General features: G+C 52.4%; 5 protein-coding genes across 5 annotated transcripts; 3 read left to right on the top strand and 2 right to left on the bottom strand.

Moving 5' to 3' along the window:
* Positions 1 to 1,287: 1,287 nt before the first annotated feature.
* CCOS01_06531 (uncharacterized protein) lies at positions 1,288 to 1,714 on the bottom strand (the record flags this gene model as incomplete). Its single annotated transcript, XM_060454699.1, has 2 exons — positions 1,288 to 1,421; positions 1,579 to 1,714. 2 exons carry the CDS (start codon positions 1,712 to 1,714, stop codon positions 1,288 to 1,290), a joined length of 270 nt encoding a protein of 89 aa, XP_060314399.1.
* A 2,598-nt stretch (positions 1,715 to 4,312) lies between these two features.
* CCOS01_06530 (uncharacterized protein) lies at positions 4,313 to 6,708 on the bottom strand (the record flags this gene model as incomplete). The annotated part of the gene is made up of 5 exons (XM_060454698.1): positions 4,313 to 5,387; positions 5,520 to 5,764; positions 5,907 to 5,957; positions 6,080 to 6,522; positions 6,669 to 6,708. 5 exons carry the CDS (start codon positions 6,706 to 6,708, stop codon positions 4,313 to 4,315), a joined length of 1,854 nt encoding a protein of 617 aa, XP_060314398.1.
* A 2,565-nt stretch (positions 6,709 to 9,273) lies between these two features.
* Positions 9,274 to 9,591, top strand: CCOS01_06529 (uncharacterized protein; the record flags this gene model as incomplete). Its single annotated transcript, XM_060454697.1, has 1 exon — positions 9,274 to 9,591. The coding sequence occupies one exon, from the start codon at positions 9,274 to 9,276 to the stop codon at positions 9,589 to 9,591; it is 318 nt and encodes a 105-aa protein (XP_060314397.1).
* A 554-nt stretch (positions 9,592 to 10,145) lies between these two features.
* On the top strand, positions 10,146 to 10,857 carry CCOS01_06528 (uncharacterized protein; the record flags this gene model as incomplete). The annotated part of the gene is made up of 2 exons (XM_060454696.1): positions 10,146 to 10,560; positions 10,682 to 10,857. 2 exons carry the CDS (start codon positions 10,146 to 10,148, stop codon positions 10,855 to 10,857), a joined length of 591 nt encoding a protein of 196 aa, XP_060314396.1.
* A 350-nt stretch (positions 10,858 to 11,207) lies between these two features.
* CCOS01_06527 (uncharacterized protein) lies at positions 11,208 to 11,600 on the top strand (the record flags this gene model as incomplete). The annotated part of the gene is made up of 1 exon (XM_060454695.1): positions 11,208 to 11,600. One exon carries the CDS (start codon positions 11,208 to 11,210, stop codon positions 11,598 to 11,600), a length of 393 nt encoding a protein of 130 aa, XP_060314395.1.
* Positions 11,601 to 15,574: the final 3,974 nt, after the last annotated feature.

Here is a 15,574-nt window from a genome sequence, read left to right as displayed (position 1 = left end):
TGTGGATTATCGGATGTGTGAAGAAAGGCTGCTTTGGAGTGAAGAGCTATGAGAGTGGACGCCTCTGGGGCACGGCACCAGACTGAGGAAAGGCGACGGCGGCATTGCTCGTCGTGGTTGGGTGCGTATTGGTGTGAATCCGTCTGTGTATGCATGACAATGTATGTAGGACGACAGAGAAGGAAATCTGCTTGTGATGCGCTTGGCGGCGGCACCCGCGCAAAACAGAGTTTGTACCATCCCGCACCAAAGTCTTCAGGTGATGCGACGCAGCCATCCCGTATTGGCCAGAGTTGGGACTAGCTGTCTACCCAAGTGGGATCCGTCTGCTTACTAGGCAGCCTCGAGTGAAAGGCGGAAAGACGGAAAACAACAGACAGAAAAAGACGAGAGAATCGACAGACGATAGACTTGTCCAACGCCAGATGACCTCGCCATCCATCATCAAAGCATGGTGAAAAGCCTCAGGAAAGCAAGTCATCGAAGACAACTCAGTGATGGAGTCTCACCAGTGAGACTATAGGCCTTTGCCTAAACCTCAGCTCTACCTCGGCTCCGCCGCTTAGAGGAGATTCAAAAGAACCTTGCCAGGGGAAGACAATCCCAGTAAAATCCCTATCGGACGTTCCGTAAAGAGAGAAGAGCGATAATACCTCTTAGCTAAAAGGCGTGGGTTGTCCAATCATCGAGATTGGCCGACGGCGACGCTGGGCAACTCGTGATGGAGCAGGTTACCCAATCGGCCAATTACTCCGAGCTCGAGGTGAAGAGAGTCAAGAGACCGGTGAGAAGGGAAATGAAGCGAGACAGGCGAGAGGTATGGACAAGGAGAAGGAACAAAAAGGAGAGGCCGTGGCTTCTTACCGTGGGGGTTCTCTAAGGCGCCGTGCCCTGCCTGATGTTGAGCCGGGACCCGAGAGGTAAACATCAGACGTCAGGAGAGGCGAGGAGTAGAGTCTGACTGATCGATACAGTGTGCGGGTTTTCTCTGTCTTCCCATTCCCTCCATTCAGCCGTCTGAACTTGGCTGTTGTCGCATATCTTGGTCGATTTGCTTCGGCCCTCAAAGCGGCCAACTTGACGGTGTTGCGGGCACTCGAATGAAGAGATGACAGTGAAAGGGGTCGAGACGAGGAAGATAGGATGAGCGGCCCCTTTTATGCCTTCAACCATCTCTCTATCTCAGGGGCCTCAGAATGGCGGTGGAAGGGAGAAACGGCATTCCCCCGGTGGGAAGGGTAGTGCGAACTGGCTGGGAAAAATTGGCTCATCAAAACACCCGGTCCATCAGCATCCGTTGCGAGTCGTCGACATGCTGTGGCCTGCCGCCTGACCTGTCCATAGTTCGAGGATGCGCTGGCTATCTTGCTCAATTCCAGCAACATCGCGGGTGATGGTTGGCGGATTGGCGATGGCGGAGACTGATTTTGTGTGAGATGCTGGGCCATCAAGGTTGGCCATCCGGGTTCCTGAGACACTCTCAAAATGGCCTTATCAATGCAGGCCATCAAGGTTCTCAACACCGAGTTGCAGTCGGCAACGTCTCTGACATCTCTGTACTTGACAGAATGGTCTGACCAAATGACGAAATATTGAATGAAGGTCCCTTGAAGCTGGCAGTCTGGCTGAGAGGTCTATTGTCCGTATCTGTATCAAGTTTGGGTTGTGACTGTGTCGACACCGTCTGGCCACAGTTCTGCTTTTTGTGTTGCATTTTGCCGTTTGCACTCCAACAAGAATGGAAATTGGCACAATCCGATTTTCTGATACGCTCAAGTCAGCCAGATCAAAATGATTCTTTGCTGCTAATAGCTCGAAATGGAAGACGTGGCATTGCAGATTGCAATCGTTAAGTATATTCTAAAGAAAAAAAGCCGATACAGTATACTCCTTTGAGCCAAACTAGACGAGTTGCCGTTGATTGGATTGAGGACCAGAAGCTAATTGCCAACTCAAACACACTTTAGAAACGCGAACGACGACGCGAAATGTTCGAAAGGAAAGACCGTCTTCGAAAGGATCTCTCAAAGCAGAAGAGTTGATACCGGCACGTTTTTGTTGAATGATATGGCACCACATCGCAAGCCCACACATTTGTTCAACTCGTGTCGTAGGCTTGGACCTCGAAGACTAAGATGGCGTGGTCAAGTCAGATTCGTGAGAAGACAACTGTCTCGAAAGGTTGTTGTCGATATGGCCTTCCCCCCTTGATCCCGTTAAGCTTCAATCGATTACTTGAAACCAGGCAAGGTCAAGGTGGATCTCTTGACAATTCTGAGTACGGTGTTCGTCAGGCTCGAAATTGCTCTCTCGAAAGCCAAAGACTCAATTTTGATCGCAAATTGTTCGTCATCCCAAGAATACGGTCAAAGTCCGAGCCTCTTCGATGAGCTGTCGTTGCGCAATTCATCGGCCATCGCGCCAAGGTCCCCGTAATTGCGCCATCTGGGGCCGCAGGCAAGCGCCTCTCCGAGATCGTGACCCTTAGATCCGATCCGACCCTGGTCCCACGAGCGACCCCTCCTCCCCATCAAGAAACGCGGTGAGCTCCGCTCCCGCCGGATCGAATCCCGTGAGCGGGCCGTCCCGCTGACCTTTTCTCTCCTCTTCGCAAAGATTCGGCCATGGGTGAGGGCTGCCGTCTTGGCGAATCCTGTCTCGGCGGCTCAACATCGCTGTGAATGGTCCTGGGTCGATGGAGTATAGTCGAAGGCGCCTGTGCTGTCCTGGCCATCGGCCATCACCTTTTTTGTCTCTGGAGCTAGAAGAAGGGCACACTGCAAGATCTGCTTTGGGCCTGGTGCTTGAGATTACTGATCCGATGCGGTGACGCGTTCTAGAACTTGACGACCTGGTGTTGAAGTTGCGAAGCTGCCCTGAGCGAGACCGATCCGAATCACAATTGCGGACAACAGACATTGTGGGGGACAACACAGCACCCCCGACGACGACGATGACGACGACAATTACAATAGGGGAGACAACTGCGACAGGATCAGCTTATACGCACACTAGAAGAAAATTCCGACACGGTATACTTCGCTCCGACATCCTCCTTGGCCCCTCATCAGAATATCCTCTAGGTCTGAGTCCTTGACGACTTGGGGAACCTTACAGCACCATCATACCAGGGAGAGAGTATTCGACAACCGGGTCGGACAATCACGAGGAATGGCTCACCGCCAAGCAAAGACTCCATCGACAACAAGAAGAAGAAGAAGAAGAAGCTGTCGCAGTCAGTATGATGGGGACGAGATGAAGTTGGAAACTCGGGGGCCAGTCCCCAGTGGTCTGAGAAAAAGAAGTCAAGCGAGCATACGATTTAAGCATCGAAAAGAACATCACAGACCGCAACGGCCCTCTTCGTCAGGAACACAGAAAAACATCCCAATGATTCCCCGAATGCCACCTGCCACGACGGGAAAGTACTACTTACTTTTGCCCGTGCAGTCACGTACCTCCCTATCATGACCACAGCTGCATCTGTCAGGTATACTGAAGCAACCTAACCCGAGGAACAAAGCAGCCGCCCGCCCCGTACCTGCTCTGCTAGACATGAGTCCACCCCTTCCCGGAGGGAGACCACGCTGCTGTCCCGGTATAGGTCACCATGGTTTGACCTTGCGCTGATGGCCTTTGGGGAACACTGAATACTTGGGATTGATGATTATCGGAGACATAGTGTGCCCGTTCGAGTGGGCCCAAGCCATCAACCTTCGGGTCGGTTGTGTTGTAGGCCATGGGGGGCAATCAATATACGAGAACGAGGACGAAGATGGTATTTTGATGCCACGAAAGGTTGTGAAAAGCATCCAACGAACCCAAATTGTCTGATAGCTCGACCATGTGGTTAAACGAATTCCCTGGACGCATAGACAGCACATTACCAAACCATCACTCGAGTAGACGAGATATCTTTGAAAGAGTTGAAATGAAAATTGAATTGCAAATCTCATTCATTGTTTACGCAATGAGAAACTATGGTCCCAGTTGCCAATGAACTCCGAGCCTATGTATGTATAATGCCGCATAATAGAGATACGTGTCGTAACTAATCCTCCCCGGAAAACACAAATCACAAACAAAACCCTACTTTGACAGACACAACCTGGATATCCACGACGTTCGTATCATGATTTGCGCTAGTGTCCTCGGCCACTCGACCAAGATATGCCATCCCTGTAACCCTTACGCCTGAAATGTCACAACGGTCCGTTCATAGTGCCACCTTCTAGGTCTACTTCGTAGCGCTGGGGCTTCGCGCAAGTTCGACCTCACTCCCGGGAGGAGTGCAGCTTGGAGTACGGGGCTCCTATGCGCCGCCAGCTCTTGCCGCGAGAGGTTGCTTGTTTCGTCTTCCCAACAATGTGGCGCCGTCAAGGCTGAGCTCAAAGGCACCCTTCTGTCTGTTGCGGTCTCTAACCTGTTGGCGGGCTGCAGCCGTGACAGTTGCCGAGTGTTGGCCGTAACCCTTCTCGTTAGCTGCAGGCGCTTGACGCTCACGCTCGCGTCCGCGATGCTCTTGCTGATCCTTGATCTGGGCATTACGCATGCTCTGCTCGAGTGCCTGTGTCGCCTGCGATGGCTTGTGGACGTATTCAGCCTCCTTGTTCTCGGCCATTTCCGCATCTTCATCCTCTGATTCCTCGTTAAGGTTGTTGAGGAAGCGAGCGGGAACACCGCCCTTGGTGCCAACTTGCTTCCGGCGCTTGGCCTCTTCCTCTTGCCTGTGAACAGCGTATCCGACGTCAAACACTTCACGCAAGTTGACCGCACCGGGGGAACGGAAGTCGTAGCGACGGTCGCCATCGTTGATTCTGTTGGCATCGAACGCGCGCAGCATATCGGGCTGCGTCTTCTTCTCGTCACGAGGCGTTGGGCCAGAGCCCTTGATCCAAGGGTGGGCGAGGAATTCAGTGATGGTGTATCTCTTCTCAGGATCCACGGTGAGAAGGTGGGAAATGAGGTCTTGGGCAGATTTGGAAATATCATCCCACCAAGGGGACAAGAAAGTGTACTGGCCCTTGGCAACCTTCTCCGTCAACACCTCGATGCTTTCGTCGTAGAAAGGAGGAAAACCGCAAAGCAGTGTGTAGAGGACACAACCCAATGCCCACATGTCGACAGACTTCGAGTAGCGCTCATCCTTGACAATTTCGGGAGCTGTGTATCCGACAGTGCCGCAGGGCGTCATGGTTTGGTTATCCCACACGATCTTGGACAGGCCAAAATCGGCGATCTTGATTTGGCCAATGCCACCCGCACCAACGCCAGGGATGAAGTCGCCCTCATCAACCTTGTCTTCATCGCCAGGCTGCTTAGGCTTAGGGTTCTTGGACGGAATGACCGGGATCGGGCTGAAGAGGATGTTTTCAGGCTTGATATCACTGGGACATTGCACGTTAGTCAACTGAACGACCGAATGACGTCACGGAAAGATGCATAGTCGGCGCTCCCACCACTCACTGCCTCGATCTCATCGGTGTGGGCTGGTGACAAGCAAACTGCGTCGTACTTACCGATGAACTACGCCCCTCTCCTCGTGCAAGTACTCCAAAGCCTGCGCAACCTGCACAATGACGTGCCTCGAAAGTTCCTCGCTGAAGTACGTGAGGCGAACAATCTGGTGGAAAAGCTCGCCACCAGGCGCCAACTCCAAAATGATGTAGTAATATTGCCGGGATTCGGAAAAATCAATCAACTTGATGATGTTCGGGTGATCAAGCTGTCGCATGATTTGGACCTCTTTCAAGATGTTTGCTCTCTACGCTGAGGTCAGCAAACGTGTCCGTCAAGCAAATGGAAGGCCATCCTCGAAATAACAGTGACTGTAGAACAACATGAAAGTGTCGAAAAGTGAGAATGGCCCGAATAGTAGACAAATGAAATATAGAAAGTTTTCGCACCTCTGCAGCCTTGGGGACCTTCTTGAAGTCCGGATGTAAATGCTTGTTTCCCTAATCACGACCCTCGGTTGGTATGGGAATGCTCCAAAAGGCTCAAATCAAAAGCAACAACGCAGCGAACAAAAAGCGAGAAAATCATGGTCGCGGCCGTAACCACCCAAGCAATAACTCACCTGCATACTGTTCATTTCATACTTGCGAACGACCTTGATGGCACACTCGCCGGGGTGCTCGCCAGTAGTATCGCGCGCGCGGTAGACGTTGCTGAAGGCACCGTCGCCCATCTTTTCGACCAATTCCCATCTCTCCAAGCCGGGATATCTCGGGAATTTACTCCTGCTCTCGTTCTCCTCGGCCACAAGCTTGGCCAAGTGTGTGTTGTCGATGTTCTTGCCGGCCTTGGACGTCTTGTACTGGTTCGGCTCGGCGGCGTGGGCGGCTGCGTGGTTTGCCTGAGCGACGCGGTTCTGGCCATCGCCAGCAACTGAGTACGCCTCGGGAATCGCCTGAGCAGGTGGTGCGGCGGCATACGCAGGCTCTGATACGCCTACATGCGCCTTAGGCGGCGGAGACTGCTTGGCTGCCGGCTCATCGTTGTTCGCTCGAGCTTGCTTTCCTACACATATATAGCGTCAGCAAATTGGTAGCCAACGAGAGTGTTCAAGTCGCCAAGGAGAATCGGGGCGCGACATGAGCAAACAGCTCGAATCGTGAAAGGACCCAGTGCGCCGACGAGGCAAGGGAAGAGAGGGGACATCATACCGTGTCGGATAAAGTTCTTAAGCTGCTGTATCGTCGACATGATGCTAGATTGGGCCGCTAGGGGGACGACGTTATGTGAGGTTATTCGCAAAGTCAGGTTTACGCAGCACACGTCGCAGTAATCGGCGGCTGAATCGGTCGACCTGCCCCGTGTTGAGGGGACGTTCGATGTTTGAGTGTGATTGGTAATGCGGAGACGGCAAAGCACGAGTCGTGGGAATATGCTCGGTGGGCGATGCGGTACTTTGAATCCTGGGCAAAGTTGGAATGGATTGTTGTATCACGAGAAGAGAGAAGTGAGGAAATGTCGGAGTCGACAGAAGCGGGTGCAAGGTTGTTTCTTTGTGAATGGGGGAAGGGGGAATCAGCGGCTGAAAGGGAGAAATTGTTGCGAGGAAGAGGAATTTGTGGACTGCAGCGAGCGTTGGTGATGTTGGCGGAGGGGCAACGTGGACTCGGATGACGGAAGTTGGAGGAGCAGGCAGCTGGAGATCGGGCGGGAAGACGGGCAGCAGCAGCAGCACGTTTGTCTTGGTTAGAAGAGGCCGGGGGACCAAGCGAAAGGGAAGGGCGAAAAAGGGCAGACGGCGCTAGGGGCCGCACCAAAGCAAGGTAGAAAGAGGGAAATAGGTATGGATTTGGAGCCGGGGAGGGGTGTTGGTTGGGTTCAGGTTGACAGGGCTAGGCGAAGAAGAATGGTAGACGATGACGGCGTGTTCTGCCAGTAGTCGCTGTAGGTCGGCAAGGTACCTCCTTCGTAAGGTAGTTTGGTGTGCGAACAGGGTAGAGGTACTTTGCGGCACGTACCGTGCGACAAGTTGGGAGAAGTCAAAGACTTGGAATTTCTGGGGTGGGCGAGGACACTAGAGTGCAGAGGGGGGAGTGTGCGTTGCTCCGTCCTGGTCTTCGGAAGTGGCATGCAGAGACGGGCTGACTACCGTACTGGACAGTAGACTGGCCCGGTTGACTGGATTTGAGCGATGATGATGACAGAGGTTTGGTGGACAAGTGTCAGATGAGGTAGCTGTTCGCCCAGCGAGGTGTGTGAGAGGCCGGGAGTGAGGGCGTGTGAAAGGTTGCGCCAGCTGGACAGTGTGCAAAGACAGGCTGCGGTCGGAGCTGTACATAGATGCGCAAGGTGATGATGATGATGATGATGTAAAAGGTCGATGGGCCTTACTTTTGTTTTGGAACCCTCGGTGAACCAGCCGAGCGTGAATCAGTATAGCGACGGGAGGTGCAAGAGGAAGAGCGACCCGAGGTTTGTCAGGTGAGAGGCTGAGGGAAAGAAAAGGTAAGAGCATCAGTCATCAACGGCACCCGTGGAGGGGCTTCTTTTTTCCTCTTCTCGTGCTTCCCTCATCATGTGTCTCCCCGTTGCAGTCAGTTTACCTTTGGTCTGGACGATGATTAAATGCACAGAATACACAGATAGACAGATGTGATGGATATATGGTTGGGAAAGCGCAATGAAACAAGTATCTAAGCAAGGTAGTCATTTGCTTCCTTCCCAGATATTCTCCCCTCAGCAAGATTGTTTTGTGTGGTGTTTTGCTCGTCAAAGAAAAGAAGAAAAAAAAGCAGCAGGAGCCAAGGCGGGGTGCTTCCTGGTACTTGGCCAGTGTAGATGTACCTTAACTGGAGGTACCTGAGACCGTAAGGTATACTCCGTACGCGCCTTGAGGTAACCGTGCATGGCTTGGGGAAGGCGCCTCGATACGTCCTGAATTCCTGCCATGCTCGACGAAGGCCTCATACGGGGGAAGGAGCTACTTTGGCTTCTCTCCCTTTCCGGCCAGCATCATGAAAGACACTTTCCTCAACTCGCTCTCCGTTGCTGCCGGCGTCGATTTCGCAGATACCTCATGTACACTGGAGGTACCTGGGGATTTCTAATCATTCCAGAGGTGTTCCATCCATCATCTTCCTTGCTTCCTGCCTCCCGTCGACTGGGAGGAGACATCTTATCTAAGCTTCTCAGCTCAACTCTCATGATGTTTGCAGTCAAACCAATCGACTCGTTTCAAAACGTCCCTCTCACCATCCCAACCCCGGACCCATTCGCCATGTACGGAGCGCCAGATCCAAGATTGCGATTCAGATGGGACAGGGGCATGGCAAGTGCCCAGCAAGGGGCATCAAGAAGCCTCCCTCCGATTCTTTCGTCGATTGTCCGCGGGATTCACTATATACAGGACAATCTGCACATTTGCTACGCTGAGCCATGTTCTCTATGATGGCGAGGTTCAGGCGAGTGATGACACAGCACTGAAGACAAGAATCGGCACACAGAGACACACAGTTCGACAAACAGACTCCAACTGTGTCTCGACCACGAACGACGCTACGTCGGCGCCAAGGAACCAGAGTTCAGGGGCGCTGGACACGCTAGAGTCGGCCACTTGCGACGTTAAGTTGGGATGATGCATGACATGGCACTGTGTATTTACTGGCAGAATTGACAGTCACTCAGAGACACATACGGACACAACCACGGCAATCAGCCGGTATCCATGATTCGGGAACTCTCAAAGTTGGCAATACCATCTACAAACATCCGACAGCTCACTGCTGCCCCCATCTCTATCTGGGTCAATCATACACCATGGCCCCCGGCCGAACAAGGGCTGGGGTCAGACGAGGGCGCGAATCCAAGATGCAAAACTCACATTTTCCCGTCTGCCCTCCCGCCGCCACGTTTCCCAATTCCATGATTTGGGCACCCGGTTGCAGCCAGACACGCACGACACGCCAGGCTTGCCAGTCCCAGGCGCAGAAGAACCAGGTGCCAGGACTCCAGAAGCAGGGCCCGGTTGGCGTGGTCAACCTTGAACCCATGGCTGTGATCCAACCCGTCCCATGGTGCCCATCCAGGATCGGAGCCTGTTCCACTCGCTTGGATGGCGTGGGGCCCCCATTATGACGTCTGCCTCATCGTCATACCCGCTTCTGGCAGGGATGGCATCTTTGGAACCAGACGCCCTGATGCATCATTGGGGGGTAAATATGGATTCGGCCATCTTGCCTGAGGCCACCGGCCAGATCAAGGCGTGGCCAGTCAGGGCCCATGATTCATTCCTCTCCGGGGGTACTCCCTCCAGCGTTCAACATGGAGAGTACCTTACTTACTCACTCGCTCTGACCTGCAACACCAAAAGCTCACTCCCAAATTATCGTCACCATCGTCAACCATCAATGTCTTTTGCAGGGGTCCGCCGCTACTTTTCTCTCTCATTCTCCTCCCCCATTCATGTAGTCGAATTTGCTCGCTGATACACCGCCAGCCTGTCTTAGATTCCAGCCCACTCTCCATTTGAGGCTACTTGGTCTCGTCTCCGCTTCGCATCTTCCCGCATCACTGGGTCACTGTCGTACCGTACCGCTTGCATTGCCCGTTCTGTTTACCGATTGAGCCAATCATATATCGCGCTGGATCCACACACCGAGTCACCCCGCGACTAACCATATGCCTCCGAGATGATGATGGGCGACGATGCGCAAGCCACACACGCCACTGTCATTTCACTGACGACGCTTTTCACTACGCAGTCACTGAGCCTACCTCCTCTAACTAGGTACCTAGGGATTATGGCAACCCATTTCTCATTGATATGCGGGAAATCGGCTAGTCAGATACACCACCCGGCCTCCCGTCCGTCATCCACGCGACGCGGGAGTCTCAGTCGCGAGCTCGGTGTGTACCGCCCCATTTCTATGAGGTTAATGAAGATACCTACCCGTACCTGCCTGCCTCATGTGCGAGCAGTGATATCACAACATGGCTCGCTATCAACGAATCGTGATAAGCTGTCTGCTATGTTCAGACTGAGGCTCAACTGCTTCCCTGACGATGTTGGCACTCATTGGTCAACCGTAGGCAGGGCAGATGGGAATATGGCATCATCAACACCTCGTTCAGCTCTCGTACTTGACACTGGACAGCTCGTGCTTCTCCTCAGCTAGCCTGACAGACTTGTTAGGTTATCTCCCTAATCCTAAACTCGACGCTCTAGCCAAAGATATCTTCATTGCGCTTGTGGCATCACAAACCCGCAAACGGCGAGAACAAGAAGGCCTGAAGCCAGAGCGCCGAATGGACTGGTCCAGACCACTTCTCTGCACGAGCCATATTCTGTCGTCATTCATACCTTTTACCTCTCCACGTTTGGCGCGGCTTTGGCCGAATTAGATTTCTAGCCCTTTTCTGCAGTACCAGCCACATCTCGTCCCATCCCAGTCGAACTGCAGTGCTTTCTCAGCCACACATACCTCGGGAGTATGGCAAACAGAGGTCAGTTTACACTGCGACACATCTCGCGACGGGTAAGCCAGCTTTGGATTCAATGGGCCCAACAACTTGAACTCGATAGCAACAAGTCTAGGCGAGTCTTCGTCGTTGGACGTGGCTTCTCATCAGCTTTGGCTTAGGTAACAGCTACGCGCACACATCATAGAAAATTGAGCGTTCTAAGGGATCAACATTGCAGTCCACGGGGGTTCCTCATACAAACCTAATGCCGAGTATTCAAGGCTCGAGGTATGATGAGAACAACGACGCGCCTGTTTTTCAGCTCGCTTGACGCGACTTACAAAGTCAACTCAGACAACCCCCAATCGGCTACATGGTCCGCCCTGCTCCTTGAGACTGTCGCTGGTGGAACATGCTGCATTCACGATCATCAGAGCGAGATGGGGCTCACCATCCCGGCGCGCCCAACGCCGTCCCGAGATGATCGTCATGATGAATGGACAGGCCTACCCCTTGGCGCAGCCTACTTGTTGCTAACTCTGCAGGTTGGACGTTGTAAACGCGCGTTGAAATTACGAAGAGACAATACAGCTGCGTTCATGTGCCTCGCTCCAAACCTCCAAAGTGATGCGAAACACCCCTTTGACGTCATGCCTTTTGCCCCCACGCCTGTGGCAGAATAGCGACCGGAGGACGGACTGCACAATGCTGCAATCGGGCACGTGGCACGTCACATCATCACTCCATCGCCATTGGCCACCGGCGTCTCGAAATAAACGGCCTTGAACCATCTCCTGAGTCGACCGTTTGGATGGCAACACGACAATAGTGCGGACGTTTAATCACAACGTTGACGAGCCAGTCGGGCGCTTGCCTCCTTGAGCCGCGGCAACGTATATCCTGACGTCGCGAGACCATCCTTTGCGGCAGTCTCTCCGAACCCATTTGCGGCGGGTTGCAGAACTCTTCAGCCGTAGGACCGTTTGCCCCGGCACCTTTTGGAACAACACTGCAGAAAAGTGAGTTTCCACAAATTCCGAGGCTGCAATGTCCACTATGAAGTCATTATAGTCAGGGCGGGCTGGGCCATCTTGTTTCTCACCCCGGAAAATGCACCTTGCTAGGATCTTTAGATCAGCATTGGGGTTTCCTGACCAACGGGTTCCTGATACGGGCCTGGACGTAGCATCCATAATCTGGCTCGATATCTGCAACAAAGATACTCAAGTTTCATCTGCTGCTTCGAGGCCTTGAAGGATCGTAGTCTGAAGATCGACTTGAAGTTAGACGCCATGTCATTTGAATGTTCAATTTGATATTACAATGCGCAGGCGCTACCTACTCGCATTCATCCACCGGTTGGGCTCCAACTTACACAGGCTCAGAGATCCACAGTTTAGGCTCTGGTGGTTGGGCTGAAAATCGCGGACTACCTTTAAACAGGACTTGAAGTCAAGGAAGGCACTGCAATATCCTAGACTTTTCATGCGATTGGAAAGCTTCGAGGGCCTACGCTTCAGATCACAGGAGGCGCTGCCCCATGCCGCTGCCTGACAATGCTGATCAGCAGCCAGGGGCGCACAGCTTGAGTGCATAGTCGTCCCAGCTGCCGGAGTACTCCACGGCAGGCGGGTAAGGCCCTCTCGTTACATCTTCTTGTCGCTCTGTGGTGAGTGGCTGAAGCACGGCCTGAGTCGTGGACCACCTTGATATCTATGTAATTGCAAGGCATCGCGGAACTTTTGCACACGCAAAATGTTGTGCAATGGGGCAAGACGCCCGGGTGGCCGTGGACGAATATAGACTTTAACTTCGCATTATGCGGTTCACAATCACTATCAACCATTGAGCGCGTTTTTTCTTTCATTCGCCTTCATGAGATGAACTTGTCACTAAATTTGGTGTCAAAGTAGGGAGGGTTCGATGATGGCATGGTGAAGTCACAGGGGGGAATCATGCCCTTTTCTCTTCGTGCTGTGCCGCCGACGCGCGCCCGCACTCAGCGCCAGACTGGGCGCAGGTATATCTGGATCTCGGAGTGAGTGCCAGCCCTCATCCTGGTGGTATCGGCAGAGTGAATGGGTTCCGAGCGAGCAAGAGAGTATCAGGCAAGCCCGCCGCGGGGCGTGGAGCACGAGTGAGGAGGGGTGATGTGCGCGAGTACGGCCATCAATGTCCCTCTGGAGCTGGTCACCGCATTGACCAGCGTGGACTTTGGGTACTGTGTACTGCCCATCCGTAACGCTTTTCCGGGTCACGAGTAAAGTGCAACCGCTAAGGAAAAGAGAAAAGATCTGCCTTTGGCGGAGGGGTGTAGATCGGCTGCTGGAATCGCCATTTTGGGTGGACTGGAGGTTGCGGGGGCGGGGGGGGGGGGGGGGCGGGGGGGGAATTGTGATGTTTGTTCAGGAGGTGTCAAGAGTCATGGGGGGGTTACGGAGATGATTAATTCGAAATATTGGTGTTTTCCACTTATGAGGACTTTGATTTGGTCGATCGATATGATTGATTGGGTTGATCTCCGTGGTCTTTGAATGATATCAATCTGAGTACATCATATCTGAGAAAGGCAAACGTCAGGAAGCTGGGTCATTTAATTGTCCCATCAAAGGGTTTCGCAGTATGGAATTAATGTATGTCCCTATATTGAACATACCGTCATGCTGTGATCGAGAACACATTTAAAAAATACATTTCCGGTATTCTTAAAGCTTATTTTCTTTCCGAATCTGTACACCGTTAGAATGTGTTTTTTGTGTAAGTGACTATTCAGGTAAGGAGGGGAAATGATCTAATAAGCAACCCTCAAGGGTCTGGTTAATGTGAACGGATGAGAAAGTTAACTGGTATGCCCAACTCTAGTTACTCTATATCTGAAGGTATCCGAACTATGTGCCTCGAGGGCGAACACGAACCTGGTACGCATCTACAAGTTTGAGAGTCTTTGACTTGCAGCTTAGTTGTACCAAGGTCGTGCCATGTGGTAATGCAAGAAGCCAGTAGGCGGTTACGAGTATCAGAAGACTTCAAGAGAGCAAGGAAACTAGGAAATTTTGGGAAGTAGATAATGTTGTTCGACATGTTGAAAGATGGGAGTATGGATAGTCGTTCAAAGCTGCGTGACTGCTACACGTTCATGCTAGGGACTCTGGAATGCACTTCGGAAGACTACCCATTGGGAGATGGGAATCATATACGGATTGAAAAGTGGTCGATGATTTGAATCTCTAAGGGCATTGAAACTGACTCGGTGATTCAGGTCAGTCATTTTTGAGGTTTGGTTGGTAAACACTACCGTATCTGGATAGAAACCTATACGATTTATCGGATCCTGTCGTAATTTACTATTCGACGAACTGTAGAGGCCAGTGTCAAGCTACAGGTCTCGAAGAACTATTGAAACTAAAACATCCATTGTTTTCAGTCCATGCTAGAGGTTCCGAAGTTCAAGAATGCCTCATAATTCTACGTAGTAAGTGAATTACTTGCAAATGTACCGGCAATACTATGAAGTTATCCACACATGTTGGATGATGATTCAACCTTTCGAGTCTCACTCTATCCAAATGAGCGGACTGCTATATCTCATGGTCCTTGCCAACCTTCCTTAGTTGGGCTTCAACAAAAGTACGGCCGATGACAGGTCTCTAACTGACGGATGTGCTTCGGCGTGACCAACTTGAAATCATCCATGGGACTATTAGCTCTGATTGACTTCTATGTTACTACAAACAACTCAATCCGGTTTGTTCACTCATAGCCTAGCAGCTGTTCTTGTTATGCCCATTCTCGCCATTAGAGCTCCTCCTGTGGTCTGATCTCAAGAACATTGCTTGTGAGTGCCATATGTGGCATTAGTGCTTTCAGCCAGCTCACTTGGAAAGCTGCTCTCAGGGACTCCTCGGAGTCATTGTCTCGAAGTGGTAGAAAGAAGATAGTGGCATGGGCAACCCCGACTATACTGGTGGGGACTGAGCAGCTACGATCCGGGTGCCATCGAACTCCCACACAAGTGCCGTGCTACTTCACTTCTAGGTCCGACCCCGAATGTTCTCAGCGTTGCCACGATTCCGAGCTATAGCGGCAGCGGCAGGCGACTCTAAGTCTGCCTGATCACGTCTTCGTCTTCTTCCAGATCCCAGGCATCGCCACTGTCGCCGGCTCTCAACAATGAAGATAATCGCGGGGGGGTCGTAACAATGCTGACCACATTCTACCTGTTCAAAAGCAGACCATTGATAATGTTGCAAGCCATTCTTTCACGGCAGGGCCAGAACTTATGCTTGAGCCACGGATGGCATTGCGGCAGTCAAATTGAGCAGGGCAGACACTCAGGAACGGCGTGACCGACGAGGCCCAAAGTGTGCTCTCAACAATCAGCTGCTAGTGCGGCCGCATCGCTCACCGCCCCGCGCTCCCACACGTCAAGAAGTCGGAGCAGATGAGCTGCACGCAGGCCTGCCCTGGTATCTCGAAATGCCCGATGGGTTTATCCTGTGCCGACGAGTGGATCTCGTTCCGGGGCTCCACATGCTGACCGGACCTAAAGGGCGTTGACAACTGGAGTGTGGTCACAGCTGGAAGCGTGACCCGACATCGGGACGGGGACCGGGAACCTGTGACTCCACAGATAAGATACCCAGGAAAAACTTAGCGC

The sequence above is a fragment of the Colletotrichum costaricense genome (assembly GCF_030867565.1).
Source record: "Colletotrichum costaricense strain IMI 309622 chromosome Unknown Scaffold_6.1, whole genome shotgun sequence".
NCBI lineage: Eukaryota > Fungi > Ascomycota > Sordariomycetes > Glomerellales > Glomerellaceae > Colletotrichum > Colletotrichum costaricense.
The sequence above is the reverse complement of the archived record's forward strand: the minus strand, read 5'-3'. Positions and strand labels throughout refer to the sequence as shown.